Below are 22,913 nucleotides of genomic sequence, written 5' to 3' on the forward strand. Positions count from 1 at the left end.
GTAATCCTCGATCAGCCCGCGGCAAAAGTCTGTGTCAACAGTTGTATTTTAGTTTGCAGAAAAAACACTCTCTGGTTGGTTTTCGACGTTACCTCACTTTTGTTCAAAATTTACGCAGCTGCCCAATCAATTTAAAAAGGGTAAAGTAGCTTAGTAGCTGCTTGGGATTTGTAACATTTTGCGAACTATTTGTACTGAAGACCAGCCATAGTTTTAGCGCCCACTTACAGGAAAAAAACAAGAGAAGATCCCTTGTAGGAGTGCTCACTATGGTTGGACCATAAAATTCGTGGTTGGAATCACACCATTTTCTTTTCGAAACTTAACCTTTAGGCCTATCATATGAAAACTGCAATCAACTGGTTTCTAATCTGAACGAGAAAAACTGAGACACAATGACTCGAAAGTACGCTTTTGCAGGGAAACAACGGGAATAGGCCGATGCAAAGTTGCTCTCGACTCTTTGATTAGTTTCTCGCTGTTTACCTCTCTCCACAGCCACCATTATGTGCCTTTACGTTGGCGGACTATTCGCCTTCACTTAACGAAAGATCCTACCAGAATCGACGCTTAAGATCATAATCTTGTATGCAAAGAATCTGAATTGTTAAAACAATACGCTGGAAGGTCTGCTACAACACGTACAGTCCCAAATCCTCCAATTTCAGTGTGATTTTACATACACCCTTTGGAGTGAGGGTTCGATGTACTTCCGGCAGCAGTGTCCCAATTCAAAGAAAATTCTCCGCCAGGCTGAGGCCCATAAAAAGTACCCCTACAGATTCCTTCGAAAAGGGGGGTCTGTTTGGGCCAAGAAAATGGTGGGATTGTGTCAGTATGGCCTAGAATCATCTCTGTAGATTCAGGGGCACCCATATGGGGGCAAAGCAGACAAAAATGGGATTGAAAATTTGTCAGAAGAGTCCGCGCAAGGTGAGGGATGTCATTTGAAAAATGGCCGCTGAGAGGATTTGGAACATTCACTTTTTGGGGGGGTTAGTTTGTTTTGGGCGGATAATTCAAAAATTCATTGGTTAACCTACTAAAAAGAGAAAATCAAAAGAAATCTGAAGGACCAAATAACACATTTTTTTAGTTTGCGAGGCCTGAGGGACTTCAGTTGCCAGCCATGGGGCTCCAAACTTGGTTGATTTTACACTTTTTTCAATGGAGCTTAAATTCGGCCAGTTCACCCCATACCGTGCATCTTCTTCAGTAAGTGCCCCCAGGAACAATCATAGCATTTCTGCGGTTCAACGGCAACTCAGTTTTACTTGAACAATAGAGTGGGGAACCCAATATACTCCTTGAAAAAAGATTCTTTGGGGGTAATCGCATTGTAAAATGAATACATCACAATAGTACAAAAGAAACAGAAACTGGTGGGAAAAGTGCTGTAAGGCAGCAACGTTAACGGTAGGCACAAGGGGAATACCCTTTAAATACCGTACAGCAATACCTGCACGAAAGGCGTGATCGCATTGTACCATGAAGGAATATATCCGCCACATAAAAGCCGCCTCGCTTTTCAACGATAGCCCAGCATTAACACTGACGGCACGGTAATGCCGGGCTGTAACAGAAGACATATTCCGGGTGCGTCGATCATGGGTGAACCCTGGTAATTAGGCCCTAAATATGTCCGCCGAGCTCGTTAATAAAAGTTATACACTCAAAATATTCTATAGTAGAGAGTCCTGAGAGCCATGAAATTGAGGAATTGGAGAAATATGGCACTGAACCCCTCGCCCGGACTCTGGGCATCAAATTCTGAGTAATTTGGGTGCAGTTGGGTCCGAAAATGGCACTCTTTGGCCGTTTTGCAGAGGGATGGTTTTTCAAAATGGCAACTTTTCTGGGCAGGGACATTTTCTTCATTTTAGGGGTGGTCTGCTTCTGGTGAAAATTTCTCAAAAATTCATTGGTCAACCCCCCGAAAATTGAAAGGAAAATGAAAGGGGACATGTCGATCATCGTATTTTTGTGCAGCCTGGACACCTGTGAGAGTTGTGAGTATTTTTAAAATTATTGCAAAGTGTGGGGATATATCATTGCAGTCTATGGGAATTTATTTGTAGTGGTGCACCCTTCATGGTCTATCTGGTACAGTAGTAGGAATTAGCCAATTCTGGACCACACGCCCTTTTCACCCCCTTTCACCCACCACACGCACCGGGGATTCCCACTCACCTTTTGACGCCACTTTTCCTGTAAGCAACTCGTGACTAGCGCCGGGGATTTCCACTTCACTGATCTTGAACATTTGACCCCGGCTGTAAACAACTCGTGACTGGCACCGACCTGCACCAGCAATCGCTCACAAACAAAAAGGGATTTCCCCTTGTTACAAGTCGAGACTTGCCCGACCTGAACTCGTGACCTTGGCTCTGTTTAAAAGCAAAACACGCTTTGTTTACAACCACCTTAAATAAATGCTATTATATATAAAAATAATAGTATTAAAAAGAACATGTTGAATAAAACCGAGAAAGATTTTAGAAACCTAATTATAAATAGAACCATGTCAAGTCAAATATATATCGTCTCAAATGACTACGAGCGCCTGAATGCTGGCAACCGCAACCCAAAAGTTACCTATGGCCCCTTTGATCCTAAATATTTAGTCATTTTAAGACCAACAAAATGTTTTTCTAAGATCGCTTATCACCACGAGGGGCAAAACAAACAACTGTTGATTAGACTCGAAGACCCTTGTTACGGAGTCAACCCAGTTTACAAATATGGTACTAAGGAACCTACTGGTCAAGATCAAATTTGTTATCAGATATCTCCCGAGACTGAATCGTTGCTATTACGTGTAAATGACGAAGTTCATAATTATTTTGAAAACTTATCAGATAAGATGCTAGAAGATCTCCCCGCGAGTACGCGTAACTCTTTTAAAGTGTCTCAAAAACTAGACGACCTACCCGATAGGATCAATTGCTTAGTTAAACCGGCTTTTACCGATAAAAGTAGGATATATGTTAAGATCGACTATGATGCCTCTTTGGTGGATAAGTCGTTTAAAGAAATCGATCGCGCTCTTTTTGTAAATAAAAAATGTCACGCGGTCTCTTTGATCTCTCTTAGAGACATTTATTTTGGTGCCCACGGTTCACTTTCTTGCGGAGCGAGCGTTAGATATCGAGTCACGGCGACTATGCTCACGGTTAAAGAAAAACCTTGCTTTTGGGAAGCGTTAGGGGAGAATGAAAGTGAGTGAAAGTGACTAAAGAAAAGCTAGGGGGGAATGAAAGCGAGTGAAAACGAGTATTATCAAAATTTAACCTTGGTTATTCCTCGGCATAACCGGGGTTAATTTTTTTTTATTTGAAATAAATAAACCCTTATATAAAATGACTGATGCGGAACTTTGTCACTTGCTGAATCTAAAGGAAGTACACATAGCGGGATCACAAAAACAAAGTCAACCCGTACTCGCTTGTAACCACCAAATAGTTGAAATAGATGAAAGAAACGCTTGTAAACATTGTGGCCTAATTTTTGGGTGGGTTTCTTCGTACACCCCCGCAGATATGGGAGATCGATATTATAAGCATCACGTTTGGAAAAAACCCAAGCCGCCAAAATCGAGAAAAACCCTACAAAATATAACATTTGTTTTAAAAACGGGGAAGCGGGTGAAATAGAATATAAGTTAAACCAAGTTTTAATCGGTAAGATCTCTAGAGGTAAACCGTTGAAGGCTTTAATTGCGGTGTGTTATCAAGACACAACTGGGGAAACTGAATCTAAAGTGAAAGATCTATTTCAAGTTTCGGATAAGCACTGGGAAAACGCCCTCGATAAATTAAACCTCGCCAAACAAGACGTATAGATTGACCAAACAAGATTTTTCAAAACGTATATAATAAAATGGAGACTCACACGTTTTACTTTAACCGTCGACTTATTTTTCCAAATTAAATAGACCGCAAGCGCTCCAATCGCCAATCCACCAAATATCAAGTGTCTGTTCTCTGTAACCGTTTGATAAATTTTATTTTCTGAGCTGAAGTTTTGGTTGCTCTCTTCGCTCGTTTCGCTCGCTAATCTCATCTTGGCGAGCTGCTGCTTCATCTTTTTGTTATGCTCGGCTAATTTTTTACCTTGTTCTACACGCTTTGGAGTTTTAACGTTTACTTTATTTTTAGTTACCGTCTTGACCGGAGTAACACTCGCTTCGCTCGTCACTTCGTTGTTCGCTGGTGTCGGGTTCGCTTCGTTTGTTGTTGTTGTTGACATCCTCTTTTAATATAACAGAGCTTTTGTTGAATTCTAGATGCTTAGTGGTAATCAACGCGGCTGTAAGTGGTGACAAGTACACACCGTACTTATAACAAACCTCAGTCAGTAGGTGTCCCATCGTTTGACTGATAATCGGGTCGTCGTTTGGGTCTTTGGTCAGCGCTTCTTCAGACGTTAAGTTGACGTTGAACCCGAGTAGATCGATCGGAGTAGCTATACCGAGTAAGCGAGAGTAGAGGCTCAAAATAGCGTTACCTAGAGTTTTAACGATGTCTTTGCCAAATTTAACTTCGTACAAATTGAAAAGCTTCTCTTGGTCTTTGGGTGACAGAGCTTCAATTTCTTTGATCGAATATTCTTTGCCGAGATACTTCTTACTTTCACCTGACGCAACTATCGAACAGAGTCTGTCTTTGACGCTCGCTACGTTCGCTTCGGTTGATTCGCTGCTCGCTCCGCTTCGCTCGGTGAGAATGCTTTTGATGTCGTCCATTTTAATAATAAGTACTCTTTAAATTTGTTGTAGGTGTGCTTTAGGCGTAGGTACTCAACTGTGTAGTAAGTTAAGTTAGCTGCTATAACTAGCTCAGCAACTAGCTGTACGTATTATAGCACAGTTATCATTTGTTATAACTAAAATAAAATTAATTATAACCAGGCTGACATAGCCCAGTTATAACAAAGGGTAAGTAAAGTAAAGCAAATAAACAGATAACTGTAGCTAGTTCATAGCAAGTTAACATTAGTTTACCAGTCAGTTGACTCAACTACCTGATCACACTTACGCATTAAATTACACTTACGACAAGCTAGTACGCAATTTGATTTAATGTGACCAATGGAGTTATCCAGCCGCTCGATGGTGCTCAGGTCGTCTTTATTGTCTAAAAACTGTAACTGAACTTTACAGTCGTTATAATAGCAATAGGGGTAATCCTCGATCAGCCCGCGGCAAAAGTCTGTGTCAACAGTTGTATTTTAGTTTGCAGAAAAAACACTCTCTGGTTGGTTTTCGACGTTACCTCACTTTTGTTCAAAATTTACGCAGCTGCCCAATCAATTTAAAAAGGGTAAAGTAGCTTAGTAGCTGCTTGGGATTTGTAACATTTTGCGAACTATTTGTACTGAAGACCAGCCATAGTTTTAGCGCCCACTTACAGGAAAAACACAAGAGAAGATCCCTTGTAGGAGTGCTCACTATGGTTGGACCATAAAACTCGTGGTTGGAATCACACCATTTTCTTTTTGAAACTTAACCTTTAGGCCTATCATATGAAAACTGCAATCAACTGGTTTCTAATCTGAACGAGAAAAACTGAGACACAATGACTCGAAAGTACGCTTTTGCAGGGAAACAACGGGAATAGGCCGATGCAAAGTTGCTCACGACTCTTTGATTAGTTTCTCGCTGTTTACCTCTCTCCACAGCCACCATTATGTGCCTTTACGTTGGCGGACTATTCGCCTTCACTTAACGAAAGATCCTACCAGAATCGACGCTTAAGATCATAATCTTGTATGCAAAGAATCTGAATTTTTAAAACAATACGCTGGAAGGTCTGCTACAACACGTACAGTCCCAAATCCTCCAATTTCAGTGTGATTTTACATACACCCTTTGGAGTTAAGGTTCGATGTACTTCCGGCAGCAGTGTCCCAATTCAAAGAAAATTCTCCGCCAGGCTGAGGCCCATAAAAAGTACCCCTACAGATTCCTTTGAAAAGGGGGGTCTGTTTGGGCCAAGAAAATGGTGGGATTGTGTCAGTATGGCCTAGAATCATCTCTGTTGATTCAGGGGCACCCATCTGGGGGCAAAGCAGACAAAAATGGGATTGAAAATTTGTCAGAAGAGTCCGCGCAAGGTGAGGGATGTCATTTGAAAAATGGCGGCTGAGAGGATTTGGAACATTCACTTTTTTGGGGGGGGTGAGTTTGTTTTGGGCGGATAATTCAAAAATTCATTGGTTAACCTACTAAAAATAGAAAATCAAAAGAAATCTGAAGGACCAAACAACACGTTTTTTTAGTTTGAGAGGCCTGAGGGACTTCAGTTGCCAGCCATGGGGCTCCAAACTTTTTTCAATGGAGCTTAAATTGGGCCAGTTCACCCTATACCGTGCATCTTCTTCAGTAAGTGCCCCCAGGAACAATCATAGCATTTCTGCGGTTCAACGGCATCTCAGTTTTACTTGAACAATAGAGTGGGGAACCCCATATACTCCTTGAAAAAAGATTCTTTGGGGGTAATCGCATTGTAAAATGAATGCATCACAATAGTACAAAAGAAACAGAAACTGGTGGGAAAAGTGCTATAAGGCAGCAACGTTAACGGTAGGCACAGGGGGAATACCCTTTAAATACCGTACAGCAATACCTGCACGAAAGGTGTGATCGCATTGTACCATGAAGGAATATATCCGCCACATAAAAGCCGCCTCGCTTTTCAACGATAGCACAGCATTAACACTGACGGCACGGTAATGCCGGGCTGTAACAGAGGACATATTCCGGGTGCGTCGATCATGGTCTGTCTGGTACTACTTTTCACCTTCGCGACCTCGGTGGTCGCGATGAACTCAACGGGGGACGCCTGTGATGTGTGCGAGTGTATCGAGCATCTGCACGCCGTCATATGTACGGGCAAAGGCCTCAGGGAACTACCCTCGGGCATCCCCAATGACACTGTGTCGCTGTAAGTATGGTAAAAGCATCACGGTGGTGGTTTAGCCCGGCAAGGGTCTGCAAACTATGATCAGTGGAAAAGCAAACAAATTTTCCACAATTATATGTCAAGCAGTTACCAAAGCAGCAAATGACAGTAATTCGTGTACTGCTAATTACGAAATGAAAATTAGGCCTCCTCCTTGTACCAAAGTGGCAAGAAATTGAAGCAAAGCATTTTTCCTCCGCCGGTTCTTTTCAGAGCCACTGATATTCCCGAAGGCGATCTCTTTGCATGGTCCAACCGTACATAATGTTACTCAATCTAAATGTTTGGGAAAGCTAGTACATGTATTTAATAGGGCCAGTGATCCTGAAGGAGAAATTTTTATCGTTAATTTTGAAGCGCCGTTGTTCATAAACCTACTACAGTAGACAACTGCGTTTTCTCGGGCTTCCACATAAAAAAAGGTGTTGCAAGGCGCAGATATCCGACTTACATTTGCTTTGCATTAAAGTCCCCGTTTCTTTCTCAACAGCGAACTGGGAGAAAATTTCTTGCGTGAGATACCTTACGACGGTTTGTTGGAATTGAAGTCCCTGTATAAGATGTAAGTTTTTAATTCAATTGGGTACTACCCAAAATAATTTCTGTTTTTGACGAAAATCATGGTACGAGAGGTTACTTGCATCATGTACATCATTTATGAATGCCTTTGGAATCAGAAATTCAGAACAAGTTTTCAAAAAAAATTTGTCCAACAATTTTACTGCAGTTATTTCAAACACACATTTATCCATGATAATTATGTATAGTGCCTCATTCAAGCAGGTACTTCGTCAACCGCTGGGCCCGCTATGTATGCCGACCAACGGGACGGTCTCTTAAAACCAATAGAAATTGAATTTATCGGTCTGCTTGAAACTGGTACATTCTTTTGTTCTTCTCATGGAGTATGAGTTTTTTCCCCATGTTTTCCATTTAATTTGGCCTTGTCCGTTTAACTGCCCTTTTCTTTCCCGGGAAAACCTTTACCATGTATTCCCACTTTGGACAATTTTCATTCTACATTCCACTGACGCCTCCCAACATTTCACTACGAGGGTTGGTGGTAAATAAGAGATGCTGTACCGTTTGGCTTCCTTTTCACCTCCAGAAACCTAACTAGCAACCTGATCGAGAAACCCTTTGAATTGCCAGAGTCCGTCAGAATAGTGTAAGTAAAATGTGACATGGTTAGAACGGTATTGCACAAAGAAATAACATTTTGTTGTTCGTATCATATACCTTCGACCTCGATAAGTATGACCTTCCTTTGGTCTTTCATGTTCTCTCGGGCAGCATATAGTAGACGAGCAGTGGCCTCGTTGCACGTATGTGCATAATATTCATATTAAATGTAATCGTACTGGTACCAAGTAAGCACAAGTGATTTATTACCAGAAAAACAATTAACAACTCAGTACAATGGAAAACAAGAGGTAACCAGACCATAACAAAGAATTGAACTAATGTTTGTTACCTGCTTGATTATGTGTCTGTACGGAGTGAATTTACGCCACCAAAATGCGTTCTCAAATTCATGTAAATGCCATCGGTGAACAAAAGAAATATATCGCCATCTTAGGCCTAATGCTATATGCCCATGATTTTCCATACAAGTGCAGCCAGGGTTGTGGCGATGAGGGGGACCAGACTGGTTTTTGTGCAGCATTCACATCTTAAGCACCAACATTTCGCTTTCGTGTTTTTGCAGCAACGCGTACGGGAATCGACTACAAGACATCAAGCCGATCGTGAAAAATGGTATCAATTTACTATCAGCGTAAGTGCAGTGTTGAGCCAGAACTTTGTTAATTGGAAGTGTCCTCAAATACATCTTGTGTTGTACCGGAATCCCCCCCCAAAAAAAAAAACACACACGTCACTGACCTTTTTTTTTTTAGCTCTTAGCAGTGCAGGGCCCTATCAAGTGTTCCGTTTCGCCCAAGCATAACTGCTTCGTGAGCCACTCTCTGATTTACGCATAGGCCTACTATCACCAATTTCATAGAGCTGGGTAGAGTTGAAGCCTCATTACTTCAGGCCTACGTTGCTGTGCTGGACAAATGTAAAGCTTCAACAACTGGAAATTCTGTGAAAACCGTGACGCTATTAAGAAACTTCACGCGTATGCCTCTGTTTCACTTTGCTATTTTAAGAGCCCTCAAGTTTTCGTAGGACCCTCCGCATTTTTCAGAGACCAGGGCACAGCGCCTATGTTGCATATTGACAAAGATGGTTTACAGGGTAAGTTCGGCCACTGGGCATCTTTGTGTACAATGACCTATCAAACACGACAATATGTCATTAAACTCGGCTATAGGGAAGGGTACCGTGCCCCTAGTAACAGAAGCAGGCAAACTTGTGCGCGGCTAAATCTGAATCTACACGTGAATGATAGAAAATTATGTGTGAGCCAGCAGGATTTCAATCAGCGCAAATAAACCTCAGAAGACGAGAGCATCGAATAATAAGTAAAAGTAATTTAAAAATTCTGGGATTAAGCAATTGACAAATGTACGTAGTAAATTTAGATTTAGCGTTTTGTTAGTCAGATAGACGGAGCAATCCAACCTATCAACGACCTCTCGAAAATTGTTCATGAGTGAAAACATTGAAATAGGATGTAATTTCGACAACTGGGCAGATTTCAGATGCTACGTTTCCATTTCCATTATAGGCGGAAGTATGTTTCGTCAAAATGTATGTATATAGTAAAAAAAAAAAGTACAGGAATCACACCTCTAAATAAAGTACTTTTTCATATTACTGAAAAGCTCAAGCAACTGTAGAGGGGTTGTTGTCTTCTAGGGGGGTGGGGTTCGTGCCTGATACTGGGAAGACTTCACTCCAGGGCACTTGGAAGAAGCCACGCAGGTCCGGGGTGGGGTAAGAAAGCAGGGGGGATCAGTGGGTTGGTGGAACTCCCAAGAACTCACAGCCTTCACGGTCAAAACTGTGCCTCTGGAGATTTATTGTTTGGGGTCAGAGACCCGACCAGTGGAAATTCAGCAGGCACTCATTAGTTTTAAGTTACAACCAATTACATTAAAGACTTACAATTTGTAGAAAATTAGGAAGAATTGAAGATACATTTAATAAACATGGTCCGGTACAACGTGAAATTTGACTACCATGTGTTTATGTAGGCACAGTGTCTACATTGGGCATCAAGGGAGAAACACAAGTATTCAAGCCAACCCCAGCCGCTGGCTAACCAAACTTGCACACACAGTCATTCGTAATGTCCCTAAATGCACCAATATACAGTATAACCTACGCAGACACTCTAGTTCAACAGAAAGAAAAAAAGTTGACAACCCTCATTGAACAATTATCCATTTCCAGTTGAATTATTCCTCACTGCCAAGAAAACCTTAAGACCAGTGTAATACACAATTTATCCTTCACCATAGCTGCACCCGTACAGGCAGACAGCACGCCGCCACGCCACGTGCATGTATGCCACCAATACACAAAATCCTACAGCCCTTCACCGCAGTACTCCCTCAATCAACTAATTCCAAGTATTACCTTTTAAAATTCTTCATCGCCTCCAATCTGCCATCAAACTCATCACAAGCGGATAAAATGAGCGGAATAAGCGTTCACAAATACTCCATTAAGTAGTGAAATAAAGCAATGCAAATCACAACAAAAAAGTTACCTGTGGAAATTGGGCTGGCACTGCATGCCGTGCGTGGAGCCCACGTGCCGTCCAAGAGAGATACATGTAACGCTTACAATACATGTACGGTAAGCAATTAAACTCAGTGAGCAGGGCTTGGATCTGTGACTACAAGAATTTAGGACAGCAAAATTGGGAAAAGAATGAATAATTTCAATAATACAAAACTTCAGATAAGGAGCCATATTTAAATTTCAAACCATCATGAACTGCATGTACAAAAGTCAAATAAGTTGAAGTTTGTTTGTTGTGCGTGACCTCCGGTGAGTGTTTTGGTTAACTCTAGCAGAGACGGCACTGCAGTAGTAAAAATGAGCACAATGTATACAATTTTTTTAACTGGAGATAATCGACAATAATCAAAGCAAGTATAATATATGAAAAATCTTAAAATGGGTGATGTCAAAATTGTATTCCGAATTTCATCACTTGGAACCTCCCTACACAACAGTTAAGTTTGATCAATAAAAAGCCAATTAAAAGGACAGGCCTTTACCTAAGTTGATCATGTTACATTTTGATCCCTAAATTTTACAAATCAGTACATTTTACATTCACAGCTGAATAATCAATTTAATGGAAACTTCGTCCTGCTTATCAATGCATTATTTATTTCATTTCTTCAATCATGGAAGGCCTATGCCAAAGACTGATTCCCTGCAGGATCCTAGCACATCGTAGCGATACATTGACGCACTGACTATCAGAGTCTTTTGTATAGCGGCAAATCGATGGTGCTGCTGCTTTTATTGTTATTTCTGCTGCTACTGCTGCTGCTGCTGCTGTTGTTTCTACTGCTGCAGTTGTTTCTACTGCTGCTGTTGTTTCTGCTTCTGCTGCTGTTTCTGCTGCTGCTTCTACTGTTTCTGTCTCTTCTGCTGCTGTTATTATTATTTGCTGCTGTTGTTATAACTTGCTGCTGCTGTTGTTTCTACTGCTGCTGTTTCTGCTGCTGCTATTGTTTCTCCTGCTGCTGTTATTTATACCGCTGCTGTTGTTTCTGCTACTGCTGTTGTTTCTGGTGCTGTTGTTGTTTCTGCTGCCGTTGTATCTACTGCTGCTGTTGTTTCTACTGCCGCTGTTGCGTGTACTGCTGCTGTTTTTCTTCTGCTGCGTCTACTGTTCTGCTGCTGTTATTATCATTTGCTGCTGCTGTTGTTTTATTTATTTATTAAATCATTTTACTGCAAATTTTGTCTTACTTCTTGCTATCTTTTGAAAATTGGTACAATGAGGTGTGTGTTGTTTTCTTTGAATTGCTGCGCGGTTGAGTGTGGAGCACCGACTTTACACAACTTTAACCTACTTATCGCTAGAGCGCCCTTCCCTCTGACCTTGACCAAGTATTTCTTGTTATACATTTTATAGCAGATTGGCAAATCTTCCCCTGTAAAAAATCTTCAATATTGATTAGCAAGCCCTGGCTATTAGGTCATTTTACAGTTTATTCTAGTTGGAATTGAAAGTTAACGCAAGCAAGGTTTAATAAAGATACTTACTGGAGCAGTATTTGAACCTTTGCTATTTGAAGGACTGCACCAAAGTACGTTTTATATTGTAGGCCTACATGTATGCATTCAATTCTATCCACAGTAATTTTGAGGAGAACCGCATTAGAGTCCTGGAGACAGGCACCTTCAAAAGATGCACTGACTTGAATGGTCTGTAAGTATTATGTTGGTCAAGAAGTTAATTTCCAAACTTCATTCCCTTCTCCGTGGTGTACAATATGGTACTTTAATCTCAATAAAAATATCAAACTCTAGAGACTTATCAAGATCGATGAGCGATCTTATCGATGAGCAAGTTGTTCCGGGTGAGGTTTGGAGTAGTATTTTTCTGGATCGGACTAATTGACGGTAATGCGCAAAACATTCTGATATTACGGCTGTATACAACGACATTATGCGCGGACTTTGCCAACCGTACTGCCACCCAACTTGTTAATATCTTTTATACTTCAGGCTGACGATGACTAAATATCGACAGTCTGAAAACGTTTATGACAGGATGATGACATTCTTAAAAGTAAGACGGCAACGTCCTGAGATAACTGACGTCAGATACTTCGTTAGATCATTAAAACTTGCAGGATATCGTCAGTACAATATTTCGGGAAAATGTCATACTGTGGTAAATTATGTGCGTCCTTCCGTTACTTCATACCACAGGAACTTGAAAGAAAACGAAATTTCGGAAATACAGCCTGGAGCGTTTGAGGGACCGACGAATATTCAGCATTTGTAAGTCGGAATTAATTAAAATTTAGATTAGTAAATCATTGGCGTATCCAGTCGGGGTAGGCTTTTTAGTGAAGTTAAAAACTGAAAGCCCCAACACTATGGAAACGCCACTATCCCCATAACAATTTTAATGGAAATTGTATTTTACTTGTTCCTTTTTTTATTTTAGGAAATTGAGTAAAAACGCGATTGAAGAACTTGGACCAGTTATCACAGAGGGATTACAGTTTATGTACTTGTAAGTAGAATTATGAGAATCTCGTTAACTTTGATATACATTTTAAGCTCGTGGGTTGGATGAAGGATTAATGAAAAAAATAAGAAATGAAAGAACAATCGAGCAAACGAAAAAGACGTACACAAACGAAATACTCAGCTGTATTTAGCTTTGTTTATAGATGTACTTTTCAACTAAATTTGATAAAAGGATCATTTACCTCAAACAATGAAGTTTAGAAAGTCATTCGTTTTGAGAGTTTTGTTCAAGGAAGGAAAAAGGACAATTGTATTAAAGTTGTCCCCCTTCGTTCCTGGGGGACATGATTCCTCGTTCCATGATCACAGAAAAACAAGAAATGAGAATTTAATACACTCAAAAAAACTAAAATAAGATTGTTGGACACATATGACCATGTACAGAACAAACACTGCCCCCGGAATAAAATTATTACAAACATACAAAACATACCAACAACAAACTTTGTATTCTAGGCCTTAATGATCTGCAATTGATTTTTTTTTATTCTGTTGAAATAGGTGGATGACCCGGGATAACTTGAAGATTTTAAGGCCACACACCTTTGGGAGAGTACGGAATCTGTATTTTATGTAAGCGTTGCTCCAATGTCATAAGGATATGTTTTTGCGTCAGGGCGATTGGCACTTCTTTAACAATTTATAGTCATTGTTCGCAATGCAGAACTCTCTCAAACTGTAAGTTGGAGGAAATTCCATCTGGGCTGTTTCTCGATCAGACGAAACGACAGAAACCCTACAAATACATGCAAACACTGTGAGTACTATATACGACACTTGAATCTGGCATTAGAATATGAAAGTAAATGTCGACTGATTTAAGCGTCCTTTGAAATACTGCAGAAATATATTGCTACCGGGTCATTACATCCCACACTTTTGTAACCGTTAGTAGTAATCGCACACAGGAGCAAATTCAGGATTTAATCTGCACCTAAGAAATATGGAAGGGCTGCGTAGCACCGTGATCAGAATATCGACAAGAATATAGTATCAAATCAGTGCTCTGAAATATGTGATTGCCGAGCTTTTGATAACTAAGTACCTTCTTCAGAGCAAGCAGCTTTTGATAACTGAGTACCTTCTTCAGGGCAAGCAGGCAGAACTGAGTCTACTTGCCCTGAAGAAGGTACTCAGTTACCGAAAGCTCGCCAATCACATATTTCAGAGCACTGATTTGATATTATATTCTTGTCGATATTTTAATCTGCACCTAAGCTGGCTGCTTATCGTAAAAATATAGCTTGACGGCTGATAGCTTCGTTTGAAATCCAATGCTCGCTTGTTCCTGAGGTTTTTTTAGTAACTCTGCAAAATTGGAGATGAATATAAAAAGAGCTTCCTTTTTTTTTAAGAATTGAATTGATAGAATCTGCGAGTTGCTGTAACGTGTACACGCCCAATATTAATGAATTATGGACGACACTACCCAAAAAACGACGAAATGGGCTCAAAACATTTCGGTCAATTTCGGAAAGGGCAGCAACCTATTCAGATCTCTGAAAAAATGGATTTTGGGGGCCTGGGAACCGGACTAACACGAATCATTAGTCTAGCTCATGTAACATCTATAACTTGAAGCCATTACCGTGTGTTTTATCAGCAGTAGTTTTACTGAAAATAAGGTACGACGCGTCTCCCCGGAAGCATTTCACGGAATCAAAGGTTTCACGGAGCTGTGAGTGACTTAAATATTGATTTTCATTGTACGACCATTGGGATAAATTATGGTGGGTAAAGAAACGAGAGCACTCGGTAGATTTAAAATAGACCAATGTTTTACTGTTTTTCGAATTCACTTACTTGTATTTCCCTACACTGGTTTTGTTTCAAAATGTTCCTGGTTAGAGAAAAGTGAATGGGAAATGAACTTGTCTGTCCTTTTCTAACTCCAAATGTTTTGGTTATAGGTTGGTCTGGCTTTTGAATATTTCTTTGAAAATTTAGCAGGTAATGTTTTCCTCTCTGTATTTTCTAGGTATTTAGACGAAAACGAGCTGACTTCTCTGCCAAGCAATATGTTTGAAAATTTGACAGAAATTGGACTGATGTAAGTGTTCTCCTGAATAACAACGTCATACGCGTATATCGATAAAATTACAAATTAAACAGAATGCTTTAGATTTCAAAACCATTTGTACCTCGAAACTTCACTTCCAGTTTTGATGATTGAAATATTCCAGTTCGACTTCAAAGCGTTTACCTTGAAGTTTAAACTCCAAATCACACGATCCCCCTTTTGAAGAAACTACGAGAACCTAAAATGAAAAAATAAATAAATAAAATCTTTCCAACATATATTTCTTTCACGCGCTATAACCTAAGACGAATTTTTTTCACGGTTTCTTCTCATAGTGACAACCCCTGACAGATTATTTCGGAGTACAAATTTGGCTGAGTTCTGCTTTCAGAATTCAAATACCCGAAGACGGTGTGATTTTGAGGAGGGACGCAGCTGCGTCACGCCAGATCTCCTCACGCAAAGTGACATCTTTAAATTTGGACTCCTGTTACAACCAAAGACACGCAATAACACTGAAGTCTTTTGAACATTGCAGTAAACTGTCCAACAACAGACTCGTTTCTGAAGGTGTGCCGGAGGATACGTTTCACTACACTTCAATAGTAACGCTGTAAGAAGTTAAACGTGCTGGAAACGGTTTCTCTTTTAATCAAGTTCGTTCTTTTTATTCAAGTGTATAGGCCTATTCGCTTCTCTTTAATTTTGTTCTGATTTTCATTTAAGTAAAATGCAACCATTCATAAAAGACGCGAAAAAGCTTTTTTGAAAAATCCATAGGTAAGCCAAAACGTGTTGTCACTTTTGTGTAGAGATGAATTTTGTGCGACGTGATTGGCGCAACAGCGACGGTGAAAGATACCATTCAGATGTAACTTCTGCCACTGTATGCATCAAATATTTGTTTTAACGTCCTTGCCAGCAGTGAGTTCTGGACACATCCTTTGTTTGATTCATCTTCTCCGTGTCATTTTAGGGACTTATCATCCAATCAGCTGACTTTCATCCCCACTGAACTTTTCCGGTCACAGACAGACCTCCGTAATCTCTACTTACAACGAAACAGAATCAGTGTTCTGCAGGAGGGGGTGTTTAGAGGACTTCGATCGCTTCGATATTTGTGAGTTCAACATTCTTAAATTGACACGAAATACTTCTCAAAGAAAGACCAGATAAAACAATGGCGTAGCCAGGCTTTTCTGAGAGGCGGGCAAAGGGGAGAGGTGAGAGTTACCACAAGGGGCAGTTGCCCCGCTAGCGAACCTCCCCCCCAACAGCCAGAAGGGTGCAGTGCCCCAATCACACGCCAGTGAGACAAAACTAAACAAAATCAAACCAAACTAACCCAACCCCATACAATAGGAAAAAAACAAACAAACCATACCGCACAATAAACCAAACCCCACAGGAAGAACAAAGATGCCCGGGCAGAGAAAGCCGTTCCTGTGTTTTCTCTGCAGATGATGCTGTTTGGTTTTCGACTTTTAAACTGCAGCTTTAAAACCTGTGATGATCAGGAATATTCTTGCATTTTCCCTTCAGAATGCTATTTGACAATCCAATCACTGAACTAGTGGACTGGCTGTTTCACGATACCAAACTGACGCGTCTGTGAGTATGAACAGTCTTTAATGGCAACATCAGACAAAAGAGAAAAAAGAAGTCTAGATGGATTTTTTGGCAGACGTAGAATCTTGTGATAAGAATTAAACCACTTCTTAAATGAGGTTAGTACACGTAGTCATTCATTCATTCATTCATTCATTCATAAAGTTACAACCCTCGCGCTATAACAGAGCTATAAAAGTTCCTTTTAAACCAAACCAATAAATTGGATGGATTATTTTGGCAGATACTTATTCCAGTCCCAACTGTCGTCCTTAGGGGAGCGGTCATTTGCAACCAGGAACAACACCCTCGATTACGTGTGAGTCACTGCCTCCGTCCTTACATAGTTAAAACCAACGCAAATTATGAACGCATCTTTGCCTTAATTGTAGGCATTTAACTATTCAAAATAAAACACCTTTTGTGGACATTTCATATGTAGACGTTTTTCATATTTAGAAAAGGTAACCATCTGATAACAGTGTTTTTGTGCCCTGTTATAAACACCCAAGTGTGCCATTATGTAAATGTATAAATTTATTAACACATCACCACTTGTTTAAAAATAAAACGTATGTAGCTTTGGATTATTAACACCAAAACGCGTTCATTGAGTGTTACCAGGAAGGTGTTTAAAAGGCGTAAAAATGTTTGCATGTAGTGTTTCTAAATTATCAACTTTCCATTCACATATCTACCTTTTTATTGTTATTTAATTTTACTGTGTATTTGAATGTCAGATCTTTGTATGGCAACAACTTGAGGAGAATTCCTGAAACTGTTTGGCAAGATCTTGGTAAAGACAGTTACGTGTAAGTCTACTTTGCAATTAAATTTGGTAATATGTATCCATCGACTTCCTCCATAATATACCTGTAACAAAACTATATGTCAAACCTAGATGGTCGGAGTTTCTTCTACTGATAATAAGACACCCTTCCAAGTTAGGAAGTTTCAAAAAAAAGATGAAACGGGATATTTCTACATAATTCATCTTGTTATAATTGAATTTACTTTCAGGATCTTTGGAGATATGAAAATTTCTTCAAGGGGGTCCTCAGAACAAAACAAAAGGGTCATTTCATGAGTGTCAATTGAAAAGCCTGTTAATGCAATTTTCTTTTCAGAACAATCGAGAATACTTTAGAATTTGTACCCCTGATGAATAGGACTGATTTAACAATGTGAGTATGGATGGATCAGTAATTTGGAGTCGATAATGATTAAATCACGTGCAACGTATGATGGAAGTCTGAATGTGTCCTATGAATTTGGTAAACAATGTACGGTACTCCTTACACGCTGCCCACACAATAGCCTATACAGGGATTTCGCATTAGCGGCGTCTGCGCTTATCCGCATCGAAACCAAGGCTCTCTGTGCTGAACTTAGTTGCGCGCGCCCGCGGAGTCGACAGAGTACAGGCAGTATCCGGTTCGTAAGTGTGACGCCACCTCAGTTTAAACCACGCCCACTGCACATGCAGATACGTTAGTTTGCGGTCAATTGACGTTATTTTTTCTTTTGATTTTATGTGTAGAGTCATCCTGAAAGACTCTCCCACGAAAATTTGCAGCTCAAAAGTCTGAATTTAACATACCTTTATGTATCTCGTGTCTCAACTCCTTGCTTTCAATCGTCTGATCGTGTTAAGAATTGAAGCTGACGAATACAGCCTCGTTTTCAAATGGGGAAGGGTGCAGATCGACGCTAAAAGCGTCATGTTGGGATTCATCTATAACAGACAGTTTCTTTTCATATCATTTTGACTACGTTCGTGTGAAAAATTTTCACTCTAATGCCTGACTCTTAGTAACTTCGTTTTGTTTTCCCCGTCTCTTCTCACACAGCGAATTAGTTGGGGACGGGTTCGCCCAGCCAATAGATGTGCCCAAGGATTTAGCGAATATATTTAGCCGGTCGGGATTTCACTGCACAAAGTACAAGGATGGCCCATGGGAGTGCACTCCGTGCCCCCAGGGCACGTTTGGAACTTCGTGGACAAACAGCAGTTGCGTAGCATGCCCACCAGGTATACAGCCCTTCGGACAAACATACATCTCCTCAGTGTGCAATCGGAGGTTTTCCATAGGTGTTACTGTTTGTCACATCGCTTTTGCATTTTTTTCTCTGGCACACAGGTGGATTTTACCAAATCAAGACCGGCCAAGTAGCGAACGCCTCTCAAGGTATCAATTGCCAAAGATGCAACAATGGGACTTACGTTACACCAGAGGCCCATCCTGGTACCAGTCCTGCCAACTGTACGGTGTGTCCAACGGGCACCAATAAAAGCCTCCACGCTGGCTTTCGTGCTTGTCCTTGTCTTGATAACTTCTTCCGTACAGATCGGTTCGGTGAATGCCAACTCTGCCCAAACGAAGGAGTCAACTGTTCAGGTGAATACCAACATCTGTTACCTGGATTCTGGTGGACCTGGGACTGGGGCAGGGCTGACAACTATCAATCTTATCAACGATTCGTCCAAAATGTGCTCACAGAGACCAAGGAATACGACAATGAGACCACGAGGTTTCTAGGCGTGTTGCCTAAAGTCCATCGATGTCCTCGTAGTGAGCCGTGCGTCAACGCTGAGATGGGCGGTATTAACGTCACCTGTGCGGAAGGCTACACGGGGTGGCTTTGCGCCCAGTGCAGTCCGTCTTTTTACCCGTGGTTTGACCACTGCTTCAAATGTCCTGAGTGGTGGTGGTTCCTCCTTGAGGTCCTTCTACTGTTGACTGTCATTGCGTTGATCGTTATAGTCACCGCTTGGCAAATACGCAAGGGCCGAAAGAAAGGCCGGTCTCCTGTCAGCGTGCTGCTGGCTCGAGGCAAAATTTTACTGGGCTTTTACCAGGTCACGGGGGAGATATTCGCGGCTTTGGATGAAATTTCATGGCCGAGGATACTGACAAGTGTCGGCTCTCTCTTTAGGCTGCTGGAGGTGAATATAATGCGGTTAATTATCAGTCCCAGATGTTATTTCCCAAGATTCACCTATCCTGAAATCTACATTGAGTTCCTGGTCGGCACTAGTTTTGTGGCACTCGTTACGTTCGCAGCCTGCTGTTATTACAGCTTAACCAAGTGTTACTTGAAGACAAGGAATATGCCTGTTGAAAAACGAACAGGTCTTGTAGCCAAAACTAAGCAGAGGTGTTACTTGTTTGTGGTCATACTGCTCTTTGTTTCCTATCCAAGCTTGTCCAGTGTGATACTTACCCTGTTACCCTCTGGATGTCAACTCTTTTATGTAAACAAGGACGACTCTGTAAGCGTCACTAGACTTCGGGCTGATTACTCGATTGATTGCCGAACACAACAGCATGTTTCTTATAACCACGCTGCCGAAGTCGCCCTCTCTTATGTTGTTGGTTTTCCGTTGGTGTTGCTTCTCCTCTTGTGGTGGACCAATAGAAAACGGGCAAAGGGCATTCCGGGTATCTTGTTGGAATCAGAAGACGTTGAGCAGTCTACCAGGGATGAATGCGGGAGACGGGAAAGTGAGGATCGGCCTCTGCTTGATGTTGCTGGTGGGGCTCATAGTTTAAATGCCGGTCGTGTTGGTGAAAGTCATGGAGGCTCTGACCAGACTGACGACGGTGAGCCGCTGCTGCATTTGGAACCCACGAGTCAGGAAGAATTCACCTGGGAAAGTTTCCTGTGTGAAAACTATAAACCGCAGTTCTGGTACTGGGAGATCTTGGAACTTGCTCGCAAAATCGTCCAAACGCTGTTTGTGCTGCTGTACGGCCCCGACGACCACTTTACCATGTTTGCAACCATCGTCATTTCGGTCGGCTTTCTTCTCCTGCACGCCTACGTCAAGCCCATGAAGGATGCTGCAGAGCATCGCCTGCAGATGTGCTCACTGGGCACCATTCTCCTAAACCTGCTGGCGGCGTCACTGCTTCTGTTGCCCAGTGAACACAGCCAATCCGGCGAGGAGAGGAAGGAGATCCTGTCTGTCATTCTTGTGTGTCTGAACCTCAGCATTATTGTGTTTGTCGTGGGTAAGTATCTTTTTCCCACGATCTCGTTTATAAGCTTAATGATTAAATTCTTCAAGAAAGCATGCAAGTCAAACTTAATGTTATGGACAACTCAGTGTCTCTCAATGAAAACTATGCAAAAGAAATATGTTCTGGCAAATACTGAGGAGAAAATGTTATCTCTCTCTGCTTTCATTGCTGTAGTGACTTTACTGTGGACTGGAGCGAAGGCTTTGTGGAGACATGGATGCTGCTGTCGCCACGGAGGATGCATCGCTACAGTATGCGCCAGTTGTTGTCATCGACCCTCACAACGTCGATCAGAGTGGTATCACTTCCTTGATGACACCGAACAAGATTTCTCCGCAGACGTGCAAATAGAATACCCGGAGTAATGGACACGACAATGAACACAATGTACACGGCCTAAGTCTATACAAAGAGATAGAAAGTAGGCAAGCCTGGAGTTCCAGCTTATGAGGTTTAATTTTGTTCTTTAATCATTTTTTTTGTATTTTTAATTTTAAAATTTTTATCATTTTTAACTATTATTCATTTTTTCCAGACAGTTTGCATCAGTGATGATTATCATGGTAGATATGGTGTTGTCAGGTTGTGGTGTACATAGATTCAATTGGTCATGTACGTAGTGTTAAATTGGTAAAAATGTGAGTTAAAGACTGTCATTACATGGACTCGAATTTCAGTTTTGGACTGTGTTTTGTATGCACTATAAACTACAGCTTATAATTACATAGGTATTCGAAAATTGGTAACAGCATACATGTACAGGTCACATGCTCAAGTGTCTTCAAGTTAACGGAGCCACATTTATTTCCTGATGACTCTACCACAATCGCATATTTCTGAAATGAACTAAGTCGCCAAACAGTCGTTTCTCCGGCGTGACCAGAATGGAGCGGTACTGCGCAATAACGCAATGCAACGCACTGCGCAATTGGTGGACACGCATATGAGGTCCAAGGTTGCTCTGAACGTTCCTGAAGGGTTATTTTACCACAAGCTACACGAAGCAAACGTAGATGGTTTACGGGATAGGTCCTTGTGCACATTGCTGAACCATAGAGCTATAGAACCTCTTCACTTGAGAACCAATATAATGTTTAACAACATGCATACTTTAAGGTTAGACATAATCAACTTACAAGTGAATCCAATAACGATTGTGTGATTGCACATTTTGTACCTCACGAACTTGGTGAATGTAGACTATACGATACGATTTGACATGGTCCGTGCAGCTTGGCAAAAGCGTGTAATTCGTTCCAGACCATTTTGTCACTTTTGACCTGAAAAAACGGTTCGTTGGAAAAACAATTGATCTTTAAATTTCGTTTAAGTTGTAATCCACTGTGTCTTTTTTCTTCCATGAATCCTATTTATCAATCTGTATCTTAACCATGTCAGGGATGACTTTCCGGTGTTAGCATACATATTACTCACTATAATTCACTACCGGTATTGTTCATACTTACATGAATAGTTTCTCTTGTTTTCTATGTAATTTTTAATTTAGATTTGATTTAGACACCAAATGTACAGTCTACACTCATTACACAGTAGGTGTAATACATATAGGAGGAAGATCGTCTAGGTATGTTTTCCCTTTTGCAGCGCTTCTCCACATCCCCTAAAATCTCCAAACTATTAGTAAATGCAAATGATCCCAAAAGCTTTAATTTTCATGGATGCAACAGAAAATCAAATAGAAATTACAATGCTCAAAGAAACAATGCGGTCAGATAATTAAAAGTTTTAACACATCAAAAGCAATACGGTTTAACAAAAGTGTGCCTTTATTGGGTAATGTTCGTGTGTAAGAAAAGTAAGTAATTTTGACAGAGCAAATAAGCTGGAACCCTGGTCCAATTCACCTTAAACGAATTGCTGGCGAAACAGGCGAAACAGCGAGGGACGCAAGTTGACTCTCGTCGCGACAATATGGGGGAATAGAAACCTCAAAGTACCGAACAGTAGACTCAGTTCACAAAATGTCTTTTCTGGAATTAGATTCAGCTCCCAATCACTTGCTTAGTCAAGATGACAGGTTTTCCTGTCATCCAGAAATTGTTGTACCTGTACTTTAAGTTTCCAGAGCCTTCCAACGCTTATGGAACAGAATTGCCA

The 22,913-nt window shown here is 41.0% G+C and overlaps 1 protein-coding gene across 3 annotated transcripts; it reads left to right on the plus strand.

The window, feature by feature from the left end:
• The first annotated feature begins 6,603 nt into the window (after positions 1-6,603).
• Positions 6,604-22,559, plus strand: LOC147797537 (uncharacterized). 3 transcript variants are annotated; one of them, XM_087143548.1, is made up of 20 exons: positions 6,606-6,944; positions 7,453-7,524; positions 8,071-8,130; positions 8,671-8,739; positions 12,238-12,309; positions 12,816-12,887; positions 13,057-13,125; positions 13,644-13,715; positions 13,807-13,899; positions 14,746-14,820; positions 15,121-15,192; positions 15,701-15,775; positions 16,139-16,282; positions 16,705-16,773; positions 17,015-17,089; positions 17,511-17,582; positions 17,898-17,954; positions 18,621-18,802; positions 18,912-20,786; positions 20,970-22,559. In XM_087143548.1, exons 1-20 carry the CDS (start codon positions 6,733-6,735, stop codon positions 21,158-21,160), a joined length of 3,678 nt encoding a protein of 1,225 aa, XP_086999674.1. In that variant the 5' UTR covers positions 6,606-6,732; the 3' UTR covers positions 21,161-22,559. The 3 variants fall into 3 exon arrangements, with proteins under 3 accessions (XP_086999676.1, XP_086999674.1, XP_086999675.1); XM_087143549.1 differs by having other exon boundaries at positions 6,607-6,944; positions 14,749-14,820; XM_087143550.1 differs by lacking the exon at positions 15,701-15,775 and having other exon boundaries at positions 6,604-6,944.
• Positions 22,560-22,913: the final 354 nt, after the last annotated feature.

Source organism: Acanthaster planci, linkage group LG11, assembly GCF_054643075.1.
Source record: "Acanthaster planci isolate LZ-2023a linkage group LG11, COTS_SCS, whole genome shotgun sequence".
Lineage (NCBI taxonomy): Eukaryota > Metazoa > Echinodermata > Asteroidea > Valvatida > Acanthasteridae > Acanthaster > Acanthaster planci.